At 41.7% G+C, this 24,021-nt stretch overlaps 1 protein-coding gene across 1 annotated transcript in view; it reads left to right on the top strand.

Annotated features, from left to right (window-relative positions):
• The window catches only part of LOC144480735 (disintegrin and metalloproteinase domain-containing protein 22-like), a 41,932-nt gene that overhangs the window by 3,350 nt on the left and 14,561 nt on the right, over positions 1–24,021 (top strand). Inside the window, exons 3-7 of the mRNA XM_078200321.1 lie at positions 10,688–10,705; positions 11,485–11,595; positions 13,160–13,260; positions 16,599–16,665; positions 23,475–23,561. Coding sequence (XP_078056447.1) covers positions 10,688–10,705; positions 11,485–11,595; positions 13,160–13,260; positions 16,599–16,665; positions 23,475–23,561 — 384 coding nt within the window. The remainder of the gene's footprint in view (positions 1–10,687; positions 10,706–11,484; positions 11,596–13,159; positions 13,261–16,598; positions 16,666–23,474; positions 23,562–24,021) is intronic.

Genomic DNA, 24,021 nt, shown 5'->3' with positions numbered 1-24,021 from the left:
CAAAGTTGCACTCACGGTATCTGGTGGTACGGATGGCAGTTCATCCAGAGGTAATTCTGGCATGCACAGTACTGGTACATTGATGCGTGTAGCTAACAACTGATCCACATGTTGTCTCCATACTAGTTCATTTTCAGTTTGTACTGTATAGGAAAGAGGGCCAATCTGAGCCAATACAGTTGCAGGAACCTACTTTTCGCTAGTGGTATAGCTGCACACCAAAACTTATTCTTCCTGTCGAAAGAAGTGTCTTTTAAAATTACTTCTCTTCTTAAACTTTGTGCCTGCTAATTGGGTTCTACTATCTCAGACTTCTCCCGTGGTAAGATAGATCAAATGTAGCTCTCAGTTTCCCCTTCAGTAGTAGCAAAGTTGGGGAACTCTGTGTGTGTGGTAGTGCGATACATCGCCGAGAAACTGCTTACATGGTGATTTAATGAACCCTGGTCCTTAGAGACTTTCAGTGAATGCTTCAGGGACTGGACAAACCTTTTGGCTAATCAATTCATTGATGGGTGGTAAGGTGCTGATTTAATGTGTTGGATACCACTCATCTTTAGACAGTCTTCAAATTCTCATTGAATTTTTGATGGTTTGTTCCACAGTTGTTGATTTCAACTTCCATTCCAGCGTTTGGAATGTGCATCTATGACAACCATGAACGTGTGCCCCTCGTATGGGCTTGCAAAGTCAATGTATAGACGGCACCAAGACAGTTTAGGCCACTCCCATGGATGCAATGGGGACAACTGCAGTGCGTTCCTTACCTGCACACATGACTGGCACAGTCCTGACACACGCACGCACACACTCGCTCTCGCACTCGCACTCACGCTCGCACTCGCACACTCTACTGGCTTTAATCTGGGATGGGTTCCCACTATCCTGCCCTTAAACACCATTTCCAGTACCTTCCCACATCATTGCTGGTCCATTGTTGGACTTGAGCTGCGGTCACTGGAATGTATTCTATCTGTGAAAAAGAGAAGATATTAGAAGCACTATTGGCTGATTCTTGACCAGTTGGTAAAGTGTGACAATGCATCAACATTGGCATTGTCTCTGACAGCACTTTATTTTGCAGGAATTTGCACATAATATTAGAGAGCTTCGTTGAAGTCTGCTTGCAACAAGTGATGGAAAACCTTTATGTGGCCCAAAAATATTTGTTAAGAGAGAGTAGTCCGTCAGCAATGTGAAGTGACCACCATAGAGGTGTGGGTGAAATTTCTGCACTCCAAAGATAATGCTCAGTGCCTTTCTCCAACTGGACATAATTTGATTCAACACTCGTCAAAGTGCACAATGGGAAAGCTATTGGTTTTTCTTCCCCTGATGGTAATATGTGGTGAGACCACCACTCCAACTCCACATGGCAAGGCATCACAGGCAAGTTATACTGGTAACTTCAGGTTGGAATGTACCAACACTTCTGATTTCTTCAAGGCTTCATAACTGACTGATATGCTTTTTCACACTCTGGTGTCCATTGCTATGCTTATTTTATGCCAATTATGCAATGGCTTAAGTAGGGTTGCTAGATTCAAAATAAATTTGCCATAATAATTATTCCTAGGAATGATTTTAACTATGTTACATGCATTTGTTATGGAGCCTCCATAATCACCTCTCTCTTCTTAGGTGCCTTGTGTAAACTCTTGCTATCGATCACATAGCCTAAATATTGTACTGACATCTGAAATGGCTGGCTTTGCTCTAGCACTCAGCCTGTGATTGGCCAGATTTTGCACAGCGATGACATGTCTGTTGCTGGATAGACTTTCTCTGGGCATCTTATGGATCTTCATGCCTGCTCTGAGCTGAGAAGCCATGTTAGCAGCAAGCTCCATTTAAACGGCTATCTCTAAGCCGTTTTCAGACTTAAATTTTGTTCAGTTAGCAACCTCTGCAACCTCATTCCTCAGCCCACAAACCAGACAGTCTCTGATCGTATCATCCAGAGAGTCACCAAATTGACAATGCTCCATGAGGTGCTCAGGGCACAACAAATTGTGCCATATTTTCTCCTTCTAGCTGATTTCTCTTATGGAACCTAAAACGCTCCACAACAGTTAATGGTTTTGGTGAATAATGGTACTCCAGTATTTTTGTTAATTCTTGATACATTTTGCTGCTGGATTTCTTCGGCTGGACCAGACTCTGGAGTAAGTTAAATGTTTTACTGCCAATGATGCTAAGAAAAGCAGGGACTACGATATCCTCTGGAATCATGTTTGCTAGGATATAATACTGAAATCTTTCTGCATAAAATGTCCAATTCTTGGATTCTTTCTCAAATGGACCAATGGCGCCACATTTACCTGCCATTTTACAGCAGTACTGAGACCAGCTCAGCAACATTCCTGCAGCAACTTCTCTTAATCTCAAAGCTCTAGTTTATTTTTTAGATCACAATATCAGCCAGCTGCAGCAGCTTTGCTTGGATTTGATGCAATGCACAAAATCTCTCTCTTTGTTTGTTCTACCTCCGCGCCTCATCTAACTGCACCCGTGGTGAGCTCTGCAGCCTGAACTCCTCAAATGTTCGCTATGGACCTTTCTCTTTTCTGCCCAACAACCTTACCGGTCTAATGCCGTGTGCACTCGGATGAGCTGCTGTTGATACTGCCCCAACATCACAAGTACCAAAGTTTCCATCCAGTTGGTGAGTGCAGCACCAATTTTCTTTTCCTTCATTTACTCGAAAAGGATTAGATCTGCTCCTCGTCGCCAATATTCTTTCTTTATTCTGTTTTATACCGCACTTGTTGGACAAAAGAACATGAAGCATGTCAAGGTTAGGCATTCCCCTGAGTAATTGTGGTATCGGTGTAAAATATTCTGAATTGCAAGTTGCTCAGCAGTGACTTTTTGATGGCAAGTGAAGGATCCTGTTAGAATTTATTCCATACAAGGACATGTCTGGTGCTGAGCCCTTCCTGCATAAAGTCATCCCTGGCTACATGACCATGCCTCCCAGCTGTTCTGCCATTGGCGACCTCCTCTTCCACCTCCTCTTCCATTTCAGAATCATCTGAATGGACAAGGGTTACTTCCTTCTCCTCCTTCTCATCATCCTCCTACTTAGAAGTTGGAACTCTGCCCATGGGTCTTCCTCTTCAAGTTGTGGGGCCCCTCTGCTGTGTAGCACGCACTACAATTCTGGATATCTTGTTGGGGCACATTGCAGAGTTCCACCTGAGTGATCAAGATTCCTGAATCACATTTTTGGAATGTCAATGGCCTGCTCGATTCTAATCCTTGTGATGACATGGCTGCTGTTGTAGTTGCACTCTGCCTCAGTTGGAAAGCTCTTAAAGGAAGTCAATAGACACATTCTAATGCCCCTTTCCCCCTAGAAGCCAACCACAGTGCCAGGGACCCGAGCTCAATTCCGACCTTGGGTGACTGTCTGTATGAAGTTTGCACATTCTCCCTGTGTCTGCATGGAAGGAAACCAGAGCACCCAGAAGAAACATAGGAACATAGAAAATAGGTGCAGGAGTAGGCCATTCGGCCCTTTGAGCCTACACCATCATTCAATATGATCATGGTTGATCATTAACTTTCAGTACCCTACTCTCACTTTCTGGCTGGAGAAAACCCACGCAGACATGGGGAGAATGTGAAAACTCCATACAGTATCCGCTTGGGTTTCCTCCCACAGTCCAAAGGTGTGCAGGTTAGGTGGATTGGCCATGATAAATTCTCCCTTAGTGTCCAATGATGTGTAGGTCATGTGGATTACCATGGTAAATGTGCAGGCTTATTTCTGGGCTTGTCTGCGATTCTTGCAACAATGGAGAGGCCCTCTGCTGTTGCGAAAACCCAGACCCAAAATATTCAAAACAGACTTTTAAAAATAAAGTTACTTTAAAAAAGTAAGTTGAAATTGACAAAAATCAAGTTAACTTTTCAGAACCAATGAGAGAAGTTGTAGTAATCATGATGTTAAAAACTTACTTGCATTCAACAAGATGTAACCTTTTACATTTTTCAGTACGAATACAGGGTAAAAGTGGAGGTTTCCATTTATCCTCTGATTGCTTAAGGATTTCATTCTGGGGAGACCTGAACAACGCAACTTGTGGAGAAGCAGCAAATTACTGATAACTTCTGGATTTTCATATTATTCTGCATATGCGGATTCCCAGGGCTGAATGTTGGCCCTGATATGGGGGCCAGAGCAAAGGCGGGCAGACTGTAGCAAACTCTGAATTGTTACATTTAAGTAAATAGCATTTAATTCTCTAATAGCTTGGTGGGGCTTGGAGGTCCCATGAACAGGACTGGTGCAAGAGCATTTTCCACCTGAGGCGAACCTTCAGTGACCTCCACACAATTAACTTTCAGAAATGAATGCACAAAAATGGTCCCACTCTCACACAACTGCTAGAAATGATCAAACTTATGGGTTGTTATTATCCACAGAATCCCTACAATCCCATCGAGTCTGCACTGACCACAATCCCACCCACGCCCTATTCCCGTAATCCCACATATTTATCCTACTAATCCCCTGACACTAAGAGACAATTTATCATGGCCAATCAACCTAACCCCCACATTTTTGAACTGTGGGAGGAAACCCGAGCACCCGAAGGAAACCCACGCAGACACAGGGAGAATGTGCAACTCCACACAGACAGTGACACGAGACTGGAATTCAACCCGGGTTCCTGGCACTGTGAGGCAACAGTGCTAACCACTGTGCCACCATGCCACCTTCTGCCATCTGCAGCCTACCCTCAGCCCTCCCTCTGATCCCAAGCTCTCATTGTTCTGCTCCTGAAGCACCATGTTCCCTTAGCACCAGTCACTATATTCACTCAGCTCCCACACCTCTCGCGAGACCTCAACCTACATCATCACAAGATCATCCAGGAGCTTTCCAAATGGTTGAATTTAAAGACACAGAACTCCGTTCCCAACAGTTATTCCCAGCAAATGTTAAATACATTCAGGACTGGGATAGAGAGACCTTTGGTCTCTCAGGGAGTTAAGAGGTATGGGAAGTAGGCGTGAAAATGGAGTTGAAGCCCAAGATCAGCCATGATTGTGTTGAGTGACGGAGCAGGCTCGAGGGACCATCCGGTCTACTTCTGCTCCTATTTCTTGTGTGTTTGGCATGTGATGAGTGGAAGAAGGCAAAATGAGCTAAAGGGTGGACACCAGCACCTGAGTCAAAATATCAAAACTAACAGTGCAACGAAAGCATGAACAGTGTTGGCAGAGAAGAGAGAGAGTCATTGGATTGCAGGTGAGACAATGGCCCAGTGGTATTATCGCTAGATGATTAATCCATAAACTCAGCAAATGTTCTGGGGACCCGGATTCGAATACTGCCACAGCAGATGGTGGAATTTGAATGCAATAAAAAAACATCTGGAATTAAGAATCTACTGATGACTGTCGATTATCGGAAAAACCCATCTGGTTCACTAATGTCTTTTAGGGAAGGAAATCTGCCGTCCTTACCTGGCCTGGCCTACATGTGACTCCAGAGCCACAGCAATGTGGTTGACTCTCAATTGCACTTGAGCATCTAAGGATGGGCAATAAATGCTGGCCAGCCAGCGATGCCCATGTCCAACGAATGAATTAAAAAAAAATGAAAGGAAGGAAATGATTGGCAAATCAGTGAGCACATGTTGGGAGGGGGAAGGAAAGGGACCAGTTGGATAGTCTGGTCTGTGAGCAGGTGCATGTCGAGGGAAATAACAAGCATGCTGGGTGGGGTGGGGAGGAGTGCAGAACTAGGAAAAAGGTTGTAATTGCCTGTTTCGGAAAATTCCGGAGTGATTAAACTGAAACTGCATAGTGCCTCATCTCCAGGGACTCATGGGAAGTTGCTCATTTCATTTTAAAGTTTCGGAAAGTTCAGGTTTTTGCCAGTGCTGTGGCTGCCATTCCCCAAGTCTTGCTCTCCTGGACAACCGCCTGGCTCGCCCAGTGGCTGCACCAGCCTTGCTCATGAAACATATTAAAATTCACTAATGCCAGGAAATTCCTGGAGAACTTCCTCCAATCAGTCACCATAAATTTAGCAGAAGATTGGTAAAAGCCTTATTTGTGTATTCTAGTATATCCTATTCTAAAGTATCTATTGGGATGTATTAAGTACTGGAATAAGTGGCAATCTGAATGACTTTGACATGAAATGAAACAATATAGAACATTTACAGATTGAAGTTAAATTTTATTTACTGATTTCTCAGGAGATTAAATGCTAATTTTACACCGTCTGACAACAAGCTGGCTTGCCAGAATGACCGCATCCCCAAAACATTTAGTCAGAGGTCAGATTGGGCAGTCCAGTTACCTGCTCGCCAGCAGCGGGTAGTCAGTTGAGGTAAATTAAAGGCCAATTATGGCTAATCACCAAAGGCCAACTGGAACTTTTTGCACATCATCTGTCACTTTAATGCTCCTGTTGGTCCTTGACTTGCTGCAGTGTTCCAGTGCAGCTCAACAGGAGAAACAGCACTTTACCTTTCAACTTTGCAGCCTTCCTGACTCAACATTGAGCTCAGCAATAGTCCATAAGACTATAAGATATAGGAGCAGATTTAGGCCATTTGGCCCATCGAGACTGCTCCACCATTCAATCGTAGCTGATAAATTTCTCAACCCCATTCTCCCGCCTTTTCCCCGTAATCTTTGATCCCCTTACCAATCAAGAATATAACCATCTCTGCCTTAAATACACTCAATGTCCTGGCCTCCACAGCCTTCTGTGGCAATGAGTTCCGTAGATTCACCACCCTCCAGCTGAAGAAATTACTCCCCATCTCGGATCTAAAGGTTCGTCCCTTTATTCTGAGGCTGTGCCCTCAATTCCTAGTCTCGCCTACTAATGGAAACATTTTCTCCACTCTATCTAGGCCTTTCAGTATTCTGTAAGTTTCAATAAGATCTACCCTCATCTTTCTCAACTCCATCAGGTACAGACCCAGAGTCCTCAAATGCTCCTCATACGTCAAGCTTTTCATTGATAAGAACATAAGAAATAGGAGCAGGAGTAGGCCATCTAGCCACTTGAGCCTGCCCCGCCATTCAGTAAGATCATGGCTGATCTGAAGTGGATCATTTCCACTTACCCGCCTGATCCCCATATCCCCTAATTCCCTTACCGATCAGGAATCCATCTATCCGTGATTTAAACATATTCAACGAGGTAGCCTCCACCACTTCAGTGGGCAGAGAATTCCAGAGATTCACCACCCTCTGAGAGAAGAAGTTCCTCCTCAACTTTGTCCTAAACTGACCCCTTTATTTTGAGGCTGTGCCCTTTAGTTCTAGCTTCCTTTCTAAGTGGAAAGAATCTCTCCGCCTCTACCCTATCCAGCCCCTTCATTATCTTATAGGTCTCTATAAGATCCCCCCATAGCCTTCTAAATTCCAACGAGTACAAACCCAATCTGCTCAGTCTCTCCTCATAATCAACACCCCTCATCTCTGGTATCAACCTGGTGAACCTTCTCTGCACTCCCTCCAAGGCCAATATATCCTTCCGCAAATAAGGGGACCAATACTGCACACAGTATTGGGTCATTCTCGTGAACCTCCTCTGGACCCTCTCCAAGGCAATTTTAGATTGTAACTTCTGCACAAATTTGCTTTTGGTTTTCTTTGCTGGTTTGTTTTCCTTCTCATTCCTCCCTCCTTTCTTTTTGGACAGCAGTATTTAGAATCTTGTCTTTCATACCTCCTCCAGCTCCAGACATATCTTGTGTTACTCTGCTTGTCTTATTACCACTTCCTTTGGCCTTGCTCAGTGAAGCTTTTCCTGATGTCATCTCTCCTCCCTTCCACGCCATCATGAGATCTCTCCCCCCTTTTCACTTGTTAATTTCACTAGTACATTTCCAACTTTTGCCAGTTCTGATGAAAGGTGACACACCTGAAAGATTAACTGTTTTTTCTCTCCACAGATGCTGTCAGACCTGATGAGTATTTCTGACATTATTTGATTCCCAGATTTCCAGCATCTACACTATTTTGCTTTTCTCTTGTTCTAACTTGAATTATCCTTCAATTTTCTCTGCCTTTCAATAGAAAATAATTTTCCTTTTTTGCAGGATAACCTCACATGTTTATGAATTGGAAACTTAGCTGTGCTCTGCCCCTAATCTCTGGTTTAAGCAGTCTGAATTAAGTAATCTGCAGCAGGAACAGGTAGTTCCGGCCCATAATATTATCCCTTGTGCCTCCATTAAATGCCCTTGCTCTGCAGATTTACCTAATGGGAACCTTTCATTTACTGTGGAGCTTGCAGATTGTCAGCAAAGACAACATTAACGTTACTTCATGCCACAAGGTTAGATGCCTTTTTGTAAGCATTGAAAGAGTGTGGATGCTGATGAAACAACTTAACATGTAGAGCACAACTAATCATAAACCTGAATTTTTCCATTCTATGTAACATATGCCACTAAACCTCTTGTAAAGGGTCATTATCAAATGGAACTATAATAAGTAAATATACACTATCACCATTCCGAGTTTGGAGAGGGGCACATATATGCTTAAGTAATATCAGCAATAAAAAGTTCTTTGTCTTATTTGAAACAATAAAAGATATATTTCACGTCTCATAATGACAGTTTTATTAATTTATGGGATGTGGGCATTGCTGGCTCATCCAGCACTTATTGACCATCCTGAATTGCCCTTGAACTGAGTAGTTTGCCAGACCATTTCAGAGGGCAATTAAGAATCAACCACATTTCTGTGGATCTGGAGTCACATGTAGGCCAGACCAGGTAAGGGCAGCAGATTTGGGTGGCACGGTGGCACAGTGGTTAGCATTGCTGCCTCACAGCGCCAGGGACCCTGGTTCGATTCCCAGCTTGGGTCACTGTCTGTGTGGAGTTTGCACATTCTCCCTGTGTCAGCGTGGGTTTGCTCCGGGTGCTCCGGTTTCCTCCCACAGTCCAAAGATGTGCAGGTTAGGTGGATTGGCTATGCTAAGTTGCCACTTAGAGTCAAGGGGACTAGCTAGGGTAAATGTATGGGGATGGGGCCTGGGTGGGATTGTGTTCGGTGCAGACTCGATGGGCCGAATAACCTCCTTCTGCACTGTAGGATTCTATGATTCTATGATTCACTTCCCCAAAGAGCATTAGTGAACCAGTTGGGTTTTTATTTTTACAACAATCAACAATGGTTTCATGGAAACTTAAAACTTTCATAGAAATTTAATTCCAGCTTTTATTGGATTAAATTTCTCCATCTCTGGTGGAATTCAAACCCTGATCCCTGAGCATTACCTTGGGTCTCTGGATTACTAGGGACAATATCACTGTCCGTGTGGAGTTTGCACATTCTCCCCGTGTCTGCGTGGGTTTCCTCGGGTGCTCCGGTTTCCCTCTGCCTCTGTCACTGCCTCCCTAACATAAAAACAGCAGATGATGGAAATAATCAGCAGGTCAGGCAGCATCTGTGAAGAAAAGGAGTTAGCATTTGAGGCTGATGACCTTTCATCAGATGTGGCAAAAGTTGGAGATGTGGAGGGGTGGATGGGACAAAGACATAGGGAAAGTCAGTGACAGGGTGGAAGATAGAGTAGGAGATGGCGGTAGCACAGTGGTTAGCACAGTGGTTAGCACTGCTGCTTCACAGCTCCAGGGTCCTGGGTTCGATTCCCGGCTTGGGTCACTGTCTGTGTGGAGTTTGCACATTCTCCCCGTGTCTGGTGAGTTTCCTCCGGGTGCTCTGGCTTCCTCCCACAGTCCAAAGATGTGCGGGTTAGGTTAAATTGGCCATGCTAAAAAATTGACTCTTAGTGTCCCGGTATGCGTAGGTTAGAGGGATTAGTGGGTAAAATATGTAGGGATATGGGGATAGGGCCTGGGTGGGATTGTGGTCGGTGCAGACTCGATGGGCTGAATGGCCTCTTTCTGCACTGTAGGGGTTCTATGGTTCTATGGACTGAATGACAGAAGAGCCTTACAAAGCCAAAGGGAATGGTGCTGGGGGAAGAAAAGAAATAAAGAAACAGAAGATGTGCTTGGAGCAGGTGAGCTGCTGACTGAGAACAAAAAATAAGAGAAAAAACAAAACATGCTCAGAAAAGAAAACAAAATGGGGAACAGAGTTTACAGTTTGAAATTGTTGAACTCAGTGTTGAGTCCAGAAGGCTATGAAATGCCCAACTGAAAGATAAGGTGCTGTTCCTCAAGCTAATGTTGATCACTGGAAAAGTGTAGCGGGGATGTGAGCATGATAACAAGGGAGAGAATTAAGATGATAGAATTAAGACAACAAGAATTAGGAACAGGCTGCTTGACCCCTCGAGCTTGTTCTGCCCTTCATTAGGATCATGGCTGATCCAAAATTCTTCAGTTGTAAATTTCCCCTTTGATAATCTGATCAAGACTGACATTCATTCCAAAAAATCCATAAAGATAAATCACATTTCTAGAGGAAATCCGTTACCTTAGGTTTTTACATACAGAAATAAAATGACTATTTTGTATGCAAAACCCTTAGTTATTATTCAGCTATGAAGAAAGGTAATACAAAGTTGATTAAGCGAAATAAAAGTGCTTGAATTTCAAATGGTTTATTATGATTATGCTTCATACAATTATTAGCATTCCAGTTCCTAAACTAATTTTTTGTCATGAATATGCTTTGATTTACTTTTTTTATTTGCTTGCTCCCTCTGCTTCATGTTTGAAAGAAACTACCGCGAAAGAAGGTACGTTTAATTTTAGGGTTCTATTGGATACTTTTATGTGTTTCCTTTTAGAAGTAACTGCATTTTATTGAAATCTTTCACCATGATGGATAACTCATAATTAATCATCAGGCTTACTTCCCAGGCGCACCCTTGCTTTACTCCATTATACTGCTGGCTCGTCCTCCTCTTCCTCTTCATCTTCCATCTTTTCTTCCCTGGCAGTGGTTCTGTTCCAGCACTGGGAGCAGAGAGCTTGGCATGTAGGCCCCTCAGTGGTAGCCTTCAGTTCTGCTCTGTGACCAGCTGTGGGAATTGTTCTGTGAGCCATATGCAGGCCTGCCAGTCTTCCCCATCACCCCCTCCCCATTCACATTCTTTGCTGCGAATGCTTCTCCAGTCAGGGTGAGCAAAAACTTACAGACTTAGACAGCGGACACGTCTAATGCCAGTTAATTCTGGAATGCAAACTTACAACCCACTGGGTTGGGAATCTGCCATTCCTCTAGAACCTTTGGGCTGCCCAGCACTAGATAGTCCATGGGAGCATACACCCATTGCCTGCTTCACTTCTACGCTTGTCAGACGAATGATTAATGTAAAACTTTATCTTTACAGCTTTCATTTTCCACATAGCCCCGCTTTTAAATATGGTTGCTTGTGATACCATGCAGCATAACATCAACCAAATTTGAATTTTGAACGCAATTATTTGATAGAATGTTATGAGGGATGGTGGTTCTAGATGTACTTGTTCCGGGTTTGATGGCTCTTCTTTCCTACCTTCTCACTGTTTGTAGGCAAATGCCACAAGGAGACTATGTCAAAAAGCCTGGGGAAGCTGACTCTTTCTATAGTGACATACCTCCTGGAGTCAGCTCAAACTATTCAGCATCTAGTTCTAAGAAAAGGTCTGCATTTATTTTTAACCTATTCTTTTACAAGCAACAAGCAGATTGAGTTAATTACATAGCAAATAGAGTAAAGCAAACATTATATGGAGCTTGAGCTTTCACCCATTTTAACCCAATTTCCCCCTGTGTGTTTGGGGTACTAATGCAAAAGCTGGTTTTGTGTCCAGTTCCAAATTAGATCCACTTTAACACGGGCACCGGAAAATCTGCACCTGGCTTGAGGGAAGGTGGAAGGCATATTGGAAGGGCCGGGGTTTTTATTTTATCGACCAGTTTTGCTTTCTAGAAGTAGCAACGTGATATACAAGCTGTGTTGAGATGAGACCCATGTATAGTAGCGGTATTCATAACATTGTTGCCTCAACAAAACTCCTCAGGCTTGTAGAGAGAAAGATTCAGGTATTTTTTGTAACCTTCCATCTTTTCTAAGATTCACTTCCCTCCTCTCAAATGACAACTGACATCTTCCAAGTCTCTTGAATTCCCTGCACAGTTTTTGAGGCTGAATTCTTGAGCCTGGGGTTAATTGAAAAGAAACTGGCTGAGTCCATTTTCTGGCAGTGCAGAGTACAGGCTGGAAAGACCTAACTAGTGGGTCGCTCAAACTGATTTGAAGTTCAAAGAGAAACTGAGGTAGGATGCTGAGAACCTAGGAAAAATGGTTAATGGTAAGAAAAAAACACACACACAATCTGAAGTGGAGCAACGAGCAGAGAAACAGTAAGTAATTGACAGCTACTAGGGTGTGATTTTCTCTAGTATTTATTTTCCTGCAATTTTTGTTTGGACTCACTCTCAGCATGCCCAGTCACTGTATCCACAAAACATATGCCAGGTTAGCTGATCAGTGTTCTGTGTTGCACCTCCATGGGCCAGCACTTTGCATTTTGCTGCTCCAGATCGATCCTACAAACCACGCATGAGTAAAGCAGATACCGCTGATTGGCTAAGGCCTGTACATTGATGAGGGTATCTAGGCTCGCGGCATAGGCCCTCACCTCATATGTTGAAAGTTTGTATCTAAATCTGCTGTTATCCATTCCTGAGGGAAAAAAAATGGACGTTTAGGAGGGACAATTGCACTCTAAAGGATTTAATGTGGAAAAATGTGCGACATACACAATTACCTCAGGAGTGCTGCTGTGCTTTTGTTCCTCCCTTGTACAGACCCTGAAATGATCATGAATGTAGGCCGACGTGGCCCTTAATAACAAAAACAAAATGAGCTCTTGTAAACAATAATACAGAGCACACAAGGGGAAATTGTGAATGTGCATAGCACTCCATGACTTTGCACACGTGCTCTCAGGTGACTTGTGCTTGTGAATCAGCTATAGTGTAATGAACTGCATGCAGCAAGGTAAGCGCACAACGGTCCTCACTCCAAAGGCTGCTCCTTCAGCTAAATCATGCAAGTTTGCTCATTTTAATTTTTGTGATAAAACAGATACAGCAACATCTCTGTCTTGGTACACTCCCTTGGGGAAGCCGGAGAACAATCTGGCATTTCATTGCAGGGTCAAAGTGAAGGATTACCTCAAATATACTTTTAACATTTCAGATCAAATGGACTCTCACATTCGTGGAGTGAACGGATTCCAGATGAAAAACATATTCCAGATGTCTGTGAAAATGGTAGACCACGCAGTAACTCCTGGCAGGGTGAGTGTTATTTATATGTATGTAATATAATGAAGAATGTGGAATAATAATATTCAAAGTGTAGGTCAATGTAGGAAAATGCAGGAGCCAATTTTGCACATGACAAGGTCCCACAGATACCATGGGTACCTGTTCTAGTGATGCTGGTTGAGAGATCAGTGTTAGCCTGGACATCAGGAAATCTCCTCTGTACTTCTCCTGATAGTGGGATTGTTTATTTCCACTTAAGAGTTTAAGTGGAAACTTATTTTAACATCTTATCTGAAAGAAAGGCTCTCAGAGAGCAGCACTCTTTCAGTCAACTTAGATTATGTACACCAATGCCTCTTGCTGTCAGTCATGTGTACTTGGAGACTAGTGCACCAGAAATTAGTTTGGAATCCTGCATGATATATACAAGTGTGGCATTAGCTGTGCCCACGTGAATAGCATTGCATCATCAGTGTTAAATGTAATCTGCCAGATGCACGACCTTAACCCATCACATCTAAATTTAGGACTGACAAGCAATGAAGAAATTAATTTGGATTAACTCTTGATTAATACTTAAATCTTAGTTAATCTTGGTTTTATCACATCTGCACCCATCTCATTCAAATGTGTTTACTTCCTGATGCAATTATTATGAATAAAGAAAGAGCTTGAATTCATGCAACACCTTTCATAACTTCAAGACATCCCAAAGTGCTTTGCACCCATGGAATGTGTGCGAGCCAAGATACAAGGGATATGCTTCTGTCCTTCTTCAAAATGAGATTTTTTTTACATTCACCTGAGAAGCAGCCAGGACCTTGGATTAATTTCTCATCTGCAAGTCAGTGCAGCATTCCTAGGTAATGTACTGAAGTGTGAATCCAGATAATATGTTTAAATCTCAGGGAGTGGATCTTAAAATCACAGTGTTGTGACTCAGAGTGATTTTGATTTGATTTGATTTGATTTATTATTGTCACATGTACAGTGAAAACTATTGTTTCTTGCATGCTATACAGACAAAGATATCATTCATAGAGAAGGAAATGAGAGCAGAATGTAGTGTTACAGTCATAGCTAAGGTGTAGAGAAAGATCAGCTTAGTGAGAGGTAGGTCCATTCAAAAGTCTGACAGCAGCAGGGAAGAAGCTGCTCTTGAGTTGGTTGGTACGTGACCTCAGCTTTTTCCCAACGGAAGAAGGTGGAAGAGAGAATGTCTGGGGGGGGGGATCCTTAATTATGCTGGCTGCTTTGCCAAGGCAGCGGGAAGTGTAGACAGAGTCAATGGATGGGAGGCTGGTTTGTGTGATGGATTGAGCTACATTCACGACCTTTTGGAGTTTCTTGCGGTCTTGGGCAGAGCAGGAGCCTTACCAAGCTGTGATACAACCAGAAAGAATGCTTTCTATGGTGCATCTGTAAAAGTTGGTGAGAGTCATAGCTGACATGCCAAAAAAAGAGTGCTACCTCTGACCCAAGGCTCATGCATAATGCGTGGCTGCGCAGTCATGATGGTATCCTCAAATATGAGGGAAACTGGAGAGCATAGGCTATGCACCCAAGGAAAGTCTTTTGGTATTATTCAAACTAACAGAAGATGTGGAGTTCCTATTCACAGATTAGGTAGAGCAGAGACGTTGAAGAACAAATATCACTGTGAGCTACCCTTTATAAAACATTTTCTTTTAGATAATCACATACAATTTAGTTGATTGACTCAATATGCAGAACTGGAAAGAATGCTGGAGTATGTTGCTATAGGAGAACCATTTCCAGACTGTAGCTAAGTGGCCCTCTTTCAGATTGGAAGCAAAATACTGACTTGTGGAGAAGGATAGCAGTGGTCGTGGTGATCTGCCTATGGACAACTCCCCTACTCATTTTTCTGCATCTCACGATCTTATACTTTCCTCTTCAATTGCTCATAGGAACTTTTCAATTTCAAGTTGTCTAATGTCATCATTCTCTTTCTCCCTCTTGATCTACATCCCTCTAATTTTCCTTCAGTTACCTTATTCAGCAAGTTCTCATACCTTATGGCCAATCTAACCTTGTTAGCTATTCTTGATGATATTCACTAACACCATTTCCACCAGCAGGAACTTCTTCATTGCTGCTGTGTTCTTTCCTTGGAGGGAAACTTACCTCTTTTAGATCCTTTCTGATGGATCCTACCTCTGTCACCATGATATATTCCAATGCCACTGAAGGAAACTGCTTAGCCACCATGAATCAGTCTTGTATAACTTACAAAGACGTCTTTATCAATAATCCTCAACTATGTACATACAGTGGATATAGAGAGCACTCTAAACTAGGTCCTTACACATTGCTACTCATCGCTAGACTGGCTGTAACTCTAGGTCATGTGCTTTCTTACATCACTGTATGGATAATACAGTACTCAATCTCACATTAACCCTTTAGGTACCAGATCCTTTTACTACACTGACTTCCTCCATCCTTCATAATTTTCTCGCCTTTAGATATCTGCTTTTCTTAAGGTCCACATTTCAGTACTGTGCAAGACAGTAGAAATCACAGTCTTGATAAATATTTTCCTAAGTTCTCTACTTACTCATATGCTGAGCAAGTCTTTATATTTGAAAAATACATTATCTTCCATTGCTATTTTCGCCCTGATTTCTTATGGCAGTAACCATCTTCTGACAAGATGCATCCCAGGTACTTAAATTGTGATAGCTGTTCCAACTGTTAATCATTTACCTTGATCTCTGATTTGCCACCATTAATTTTTTCCAATCTTCATAACTTCTATCTTTTAATTTTCATTCTGTAGGCTTTTGCCACTTCATTCATTCTATCCATTAGTGTCTGTATTAGCACAAGGGGCCTGGTCATCTGCAAATCTCACTACCTTCACCAACTGACCTCCTACTTTAATAACACCTTTCTGCATTTCAGATAGTGCTTTTATCGTGACTTCTGGTTAAATGTTAAAGAGCAATGGTGATAGTAGATGATCTAGTCTAACCACATGCCTAAATACGCCAGATTCAGTTCTGAAAGGTGGAAGAACAGCTAACAATTTGAAGCCCTAAGTACGTAGAAGCACATTATATTCAAAATAGTACAACAACAAATGAAAGGTATTTCTTTCCATGTTTATGCATGGGATCAAGGGATATGGGGGCATGGGGAGGATCAGGATATTGAATTTGATGATCAGCCAGGATCAAAATGAATGGCGGAGCAGGCTCAAAGGGACGAATGGCCAACTCCTGCTTCTAGTTTCTATGTTTCTCTGTTCAATCATTCTTGATCATTGGATTGTTTTAGAATTGTGCCGATTATGTAATTCATGTTTATAACATCTCTGACTTTTCCTGATTTATTTTCTTCAGGGAATTTAGGAGCCAACCGAAAGAAAAATAAAGGAAGGAAATTTAGACCACGTTCTAATTCTACAGAGTGAGTACAGAACTTAATGTGTATGTGCGTAAATTATGTAACCATTGCATTAACCCTCACTGATTAAGTAACTTCAGCAGGTGGATTTTCACACATTGAACTTTTAACTATTTGCATTTGCCATTTTTTTCCAACTGAAATGCAACAGAAGGAGGAATTAAGATTGTCCATTTGAAGGATTAGATAATTAGCGTACAGTTTATAAATATATCACTTTCATTCAAATTAAAATTCATTTTGTTAGTATGATATTGCTACAGTTTGTAGTTTGATTTTTAAAAAATCCTCTTGGAATTTACTTGGACTAGCCTTCTACAATTCTCTCTGAATATTCTCTGTACACATTCTGGAACTGTAATCAACAAAAAAATGTTCTTTGACTTTAGATCTTCTCCACATGTTATAGTTCAAATCCTAAACTTTATAACGCCGTGTGTGTGGGTGTTTGTTTGTGTTTGTGCGTGTGAGTCTGTGTGTTTGTGTGTGTGAGTGTGTATGTCCCTTTAAATTGCAAGTTTGACATCTGAAACTTCAAAACATCCACATGACTATCTTTCTCTACCTGCACCATGTTTGGAAATTTCACTTCCTGTTTGTTCTTCCTGAATATTGATACTCTTATTGGAATCACTCAGCCATTGATCATGCTGTTGACCAGAGCATTTGTAAGGTTAACTGTGTATTTGTGGAGGGAGAAACAGAATTGGCAGTTTAGCTCAATGACATATCTAAATTTATTTCTGATTTCCAACATCCGCAGTGTTTTCCTTTTCTAGATGTAGGTTAGTTCTATGATTAGGAAAATAAAAAGTTAAATCTGAACTGTAAATCAGATAGTAGTTGAAGGGAGCATTCTAAAGAATTCAAACTCTCTATGGAGGGGGGATGATGTTGGATTCCATTCGGAATAGGATTTTTCAAGAAGACACTCATAACTATTGTGGCTGCTAAGTTCTCAACTATTGTTTTTTAAAAGAAATCTGTGCTTGTGAAGCACTGCAACAGTGAATAGAAGAATACAATACATTTATTATTGGGAGATGGCACAATTACTCCCATCTGCGAACCATGACTCCAATAAATGGGACTATAGCTTTAACTTAAATAATTAGCTTAACAAACAAGAGCACATCAAATTGTACTTACATTTTTAAGTGAAACTGTAACATTTTCACACCCTGTGAAAATCATCCTTCTAGTTTTGTGAATTATAAGGATGGGGTCTTCTAGGTTTTGAGCATTAGAGTAGTCATTCCAATCAAGTTTGAGAGAGTAACCAATCCAGTACTCTTCATACTGTTACCAAAGGTTTGGGCACATGATTCAATCAGTGAGCTGCAGAGGGTGTCATGATGTGGAGATGCCGGCGTTGGACTGGGGTAAACACAGTAAGAGTTTTAACAACACCAGGTTAAAGTCCAACAGGTTTATTTGGTAGCAAACAGCATTAGCTTTCGGAGCGCTGCTCCTTCGTCAGATGGAGTGGAAATTTGCTCTCAAACAGGGCGCAGAGACACAAAATCAAGTTACAGACTACTGATTAGAATGCAAATCTCTACAGCCAACCAGTTCTTAAAGATACAGACAATGTGAGTGGAGGAGGGAGCATTAAGCACAGGTTAAAGAGATGTGTATTGTCTCCAGAACAGTCTTGCCTGGTGATCTTTCCTGTGGGGGAGCACTTCAGCAGTCACGGGCATTCAGCCTCTGATCTTTGGGTAAGCGTTCTCCAAGGCGGCCTTCACGACACACGACAGCGCAAAGTCGCTGAGCAGAAACTGATAGCCAAGTTCCGCACACATGAGGACAGCCTAAACCGAGATGTTGGCTTTATGTCACACTATCAGTAACCCCCACAGCTTGCCCCCTGGACTTGCTGGCTGTCCTGTCTGGAGACAATGCACATCTCTTTAAACTGTGCTTAATGCTCCCTCCTCCACTCACATTGTCTGTATCTTTAAGAACTGGTTGGCTGTAGAGATTTGCATTCTAATCAGTATTCTGTAACTTGATTTTGTGTCTCTGCGCCCTGTTTGAGAGCAAATTTCCACTCCATCTGACGAAGGAGCAGCGCTCCGAAAGCTAATGGTATTTGCTACCAAATAAACCTGAGGGTGTCATGCACAGGGTGTCAGTCTGAATGAGTGGTGTTAAGTACAACAATTGTGTTCAGTGGCAGATTGGCAACTCTAGCAGACACCCTATTTGAGGAAAGAGCACATGCAAGTCTAATTGGAATGGATGCAGCTCTTCTGTGTAATACAGCAGATTACAATTGGGATTCTATATACAAGTTTTCTTTGAAGGGATTGCAACCTGTTACTTAACATGTAAGCAAGGTTGATCCCTACTGCTTAGTGTTATGGGCCAATAACAATTCAGTTCCATTACAATATAATGCAGAGATTAATGCTTATATATAGTTTGGTGCGAGGTTATATCATGACAGTTGCCCTTTATGGTTTGCTTTGTTCAACAAGAAAGCTGTCACTGCTGCTCCTTCACTTCCAAACCCCCTTTCGGAATAACTTTACAGTTTATGACTACACAATGTATGAAAATGTTTTGAGGCCCAATGGGCTAAGTTTTGATCTAGTTTATAATCTGGACAGTTTTCATGAACACAGGTTTATTTCAATTAATTCTGGTGTAAATCAATGAGCAGTAGATCACTTATATGTGCTGGGTAGATTCATGACAGTCATGAGGTTACATTGGGACTTGGTCCATGATGTGTGGAGAAGATTCTCATTTGGAGACACATTTTCAAGAAGTAATTGATCTTTCAAATCTAACCAAACTTTTTGAGTCCTTCAGATCTTCATTAATTGATTAAATAATCCTTTCAAAGTTGAAAGAAAATGAATATTTTAAAAATTCTAGTAGGAGAGACGTGTATTTGAAATAAATTGTTTTATCAGTTGTGGGTGTTAACTTCACACACTGCCTCAAAATAAGAAGTTTTGCTAAATCTCAGTTATCATTTATAATGGTGTATTTTGTAATACTGCTTATTTTTGATATAGTTTTGTAGTATAAGTAGTGGTGCCACAATTATGTACGTAAGCGGCCATTGAGTGATAAGTTACATCACAATTGCTTTCATCTGAACTGCTTTTCTCAGCATGATGTTGAAACATCTAACTGGATTACAAATTAGCTTGTTGTTAGTTAACGCTATGTTGTATTGATTCCATGTTTTATATGTATATTGGAAATGACTACAAAAGGCACATGGTTTAAAACGCAGCGGCCAAGAAATTTGTGCACCTGTTTTTGGAATCGGCATTGTTTAAGATGACCCTGTCTGAAACTGCTGGCACGAGACCCATTGCTGATGCAAACTAGGAACCTAACACTTGTTTCAGGGCTTTTTTGTGAAAGTGTTTCTCTGTCATTAACTATTTGTCACTTTTATCAAGCATCCTGTGGTCTTGTTCTTCAGGCGTACAACACCCAACTCATCATTTTGTAAAGAGATCACTGGAGGCTACTATCCACAAGTTACCTTAAAAGTTTTTTTAATCTACCTGAATGAGGAATTAGATGGAGCAAACATTGTTTGCCCTCCTCCCTATTGTTTGTTTTCCCCAATTCTGCTGCACAGATCATAGGGCCCCAGCCAGCATCCCAATTCGCCATGATCCTGCCTGTTTGAATGTGCAGCATGCACTACACCTGGACCGCGCCCCACTATCAGCACAATCCAACTTTTGGCCCAGTGGCTTATTTTAAAAGCACATTTATGGATAAGTAAGTTACACTTTTCCTATAACCAGCAGCTTTTATTATTTCAGCAAAGTCATTACATGGCTCTTGACGCCAGAACTGTTTGCCTTTGACATGCTATTTTCCAGCAGGACAATATTTAGCATTATGGAATTATGCGCATGAGTTTCACACATAGGAGCATAGGACTTAGGAGCAGGAATAGGCCATTCAGCCCTTCAAGTCTGTTATTTCATTCATTAAGATCATGGCTGATCTGGTTCTAGTCTAGCATCTCCACTTTTTTGTCTGTCCCCCATAACATTGCCTCACTTGTCTATTAGAAAACTATTTAACTCAGTCTTGAATTAATCCTGTGACCCAACCTCCGCTGCTTTCTGGAAAATCCCACAGACTAATGACCCTCTGAGAGAAAATAAATTCTCCCCATCTCTGTCTTAAAAGGAAAACATGTTATGTTTAACTGTATCCCTTAATTCTTGTCTTCCCCACACAAGGAAACATCCTCCTATTATCCATCCTATTACGTATCTTGAAAATATTATATGTTTCAAGAAACCAACGCCCCCCCCCCACCTCCCCCAATTCTTCTAAACTCCGAGGGTATAGGCCCAAACCGTTCAACCTTTTTTCATAATACTTGCCCTGCATCCCAGAAATGAGTCAAGTGAACCTTCCCTGAATCACTTCCAACACAACTATATCCTCTTTCAAATAAGGAGACTAAACTATACACTATAGATGTGGTCTCACCAAGGTCTTACACTGTTGCAGTAAAATTTTCCTTCTTTTATATCCCATGCCCCTTGCAATAAACACCAACATTCTATTTGTCTTCCTAATCACTTGCTGTACCTGCATACTAACATTTTATCTTTTGTGAATCATATATAATGTATATGACTCATATACATTGTGACGGTAATGCTACATCATGAAGTAATCCTGGTTAAATAGGAGCAACCAGTAATTCCATAAATTGTAAATATCTTAACAGCAATTAGAACAACTGTTATTAACATAGTGCCTTTAATGTTATAAAATGTACAAAGGTGCTTTCCAGGAGTGCCTGAGCTACATGAGGAGATATTAATGCCGATGACCAACAGAGATAGGTTTTAAGGAGTGTCTTAAAGGAGGAAAGAGCTATAGAGAGTGGGATTTTACGGCCTCGCTCATCCCGAAACCATAAAATCCACCCCCACCCGAGGTCAACGGACCTGTCCATAGTCTGCCCCTCGCCCGCTCCAATTCCTGTGGTGGGCGGGACAATAAAATGCGGCCCAGTCAGAGATATTTAGGGTGGAAATTCTAGAGCTTAGGGCCTTGGCAGCCGAAGGCAGACCCACCAATGGTAGAGCAATTAAAATTGGGGATGCTCTAGAGGCCAGAATTAGCAGAGTGCAGACATGAAGGAGGATTGTGGCGATAGAGGAGATCTCAGAGATAGGGAGGGCTGAGTCATGGAGGAATACGAAAACAAGGATGAAGATTTTTAAATTGAGGCATTGCTTAACCAGGAGATAACGTACATCAGTTCACATGGTGTGTGGAATGAATGGAGGTTGGTGCAAGTAAGGACATTAACAGAGGAGTCAGGATGACCTCAAGTTTATGGAGGGTGGAATGTAGGAGATTGGTCAGGAGTACATTGGAATAGTTAAGTGTTGAGTTAACAATGGCACAAATGAAGATTTCAGCAGGAGATGAACACAGGCAAGGTGCATTCAGGTGATGTTGCAAATTTGGAAATAGATAGCCTTAGTGATTGCCTGGATATGTGGTCAGTAGCTCATCTCAAGGTCAGATATGGCATCAAGGTTGTGAGTAGTCTGGTTTAACCTAAGTTGCTAGGGCAATGGAGTTGTGGTGTGGAGTGAAGAAAATGGCTTGAGGAAATTTTTGCTCATCCAATATTAGATGTCCATCAAGCATTTTGATTTTTAAAGACAGTGCACAGGTGAGCTGTTAGTGAGGTAGAGCTGGTGTAATCAGCATGTGATGATGTCACTGAGGGGCAGTACGTGGATGCAAAATAGGAGGGAGCCAAGGAGAAATCCGAGGAGGAGATGAGTGAGGGAATAGAAAGAGCAGCCAATGTAGGTGGTTCTCTGATTTTGATTAGAAAGCTAAGCAGGTGGGTGCAGTCCCACCCAGCTGAATGACAATGGAGAGGCATTGGAGGTGTGATAAACCCTGACAAAGGTTGCAGATAGGCCGAGAAGATAGAGGAGGGATAGCTCACTTCAGTGACACCATAGAAGATGTCATTTTGTGACTTTAATTAGAGCTCTTTTGGTACCGTGATAATGGCGAAAACCTGATTGGAGGGACCATGTCCAATAGTGCATTTCATGAAATGTACACTTTCTAGCCCCAAAATGTAATGTGTTCACACAGCGTGTGAATTTTGTTGCCACTGTGCAAATGGACTGACCCTGTGAAGCTGGCAAACACTGAAAGACTACTCATTCCATTTTTATTTATAAAGCCAGAGGATTGTGCTCCAGTCTTTAACTTAGATTATCCCAGTTTAAAGAGATAGCCTAGGTGTGATAATCAGTTTCCAAGGGAAATAAAGTGATATAGTTAATATTCCAATTCTTTGCTGTTTTGATGAACTGTCCCTAATTTATTGTTCTATAGTATTCCTGTGAAACAGTAGAAGACTGCCTCTTTTGCTGCACAGTTCTCCTTAATCATTTTCTCTCATTAAAGCGATTAAAAGCAGTGCAGTATTTCACAAGTGAAAGTAAAGTTTGATGTAAGCTGTTCTGTTTTACACTATTGTGTATAATGTGTAACATGCCACAATTCATTTTATTATTTAAGACGAATTTAAGTTAAAATGGGCAGAAAATAGCCCAGGATTGTTGTGAGGTGAACTGTACATGGCTTGATGTAGCTTGGATTGTGTCATTTGTCTACATTGCAGTTTTCTGGGAAGATCCATAGTGATGTATGTGGCACATTCACTTGCATTTTGGTGAAGAAAGAAGCTCTTTGCTAAGCTTTGCTATGATCTCAGATCTCTTTTCTTCTTCTTCCATTTTCTTTGTGCCCACCAATGCTTTCTGCAGGTATTTAAACCCATGGTACAAAAGAGAATATAATGTAGCTAAGTGGGTAGAAGATGTGAATAAAAACACTGAAGGACCGTACTTTAGGTATTTCTAAAATCATTGTATTTTTTACAAAATTTATTTATTGCCAGAGCTGTTGCAGCACATTGTGACTGAACCTGCTGCCTTGTATTACAATACAAGCTACTGCAGGTGGAAGTGGCCCCTGTTCATTTGCTGTACCTGATGACTGTCCAGGCTTCATGTGCAACTGCAGCTCCTATTTGCATCTAGTGCTGAGGTCCCCTGTACAAAACTACTGTAGTGCATGTTTCCTCCAACACCACCATTGTTAGCTTGTTTTTCCATTCCCCAACAAAAAAAAGACTCAACACATGATTGCCACTCACAAAAAAGTGGTGTTTCGAACTGATCATAGAGCACTTTAGTATCCACATTGTTCTACCCACTGCTCTGATAAATGTCATTTTCACTGTACACAATATCCTGTTAAGACAATTACATCTGCAATAAAATTCTGCTCTTATGCTGCAATGATGTGCAT

The sequence above is a fragment of the Mustelus asterias genome, chromosome 2, assembly GCF_964213995.1.
Source record: "Mustelus asterias chromosome 2, sMusAst1.hap1.1, whole genome shotgun sequence".
NCBI classification, from domain to species: domain Eukaryota; kingdom Metazoa; phylum Chordata; class Chondrichthyes; order Carcharhiniformes; family Triakidae; genus Mustelus; species Mustelus asterias.
Note: the sequence above shows the minus strand (reverse complement) of the source record. Positions and strands in the feature narration are given on the sequence as shown.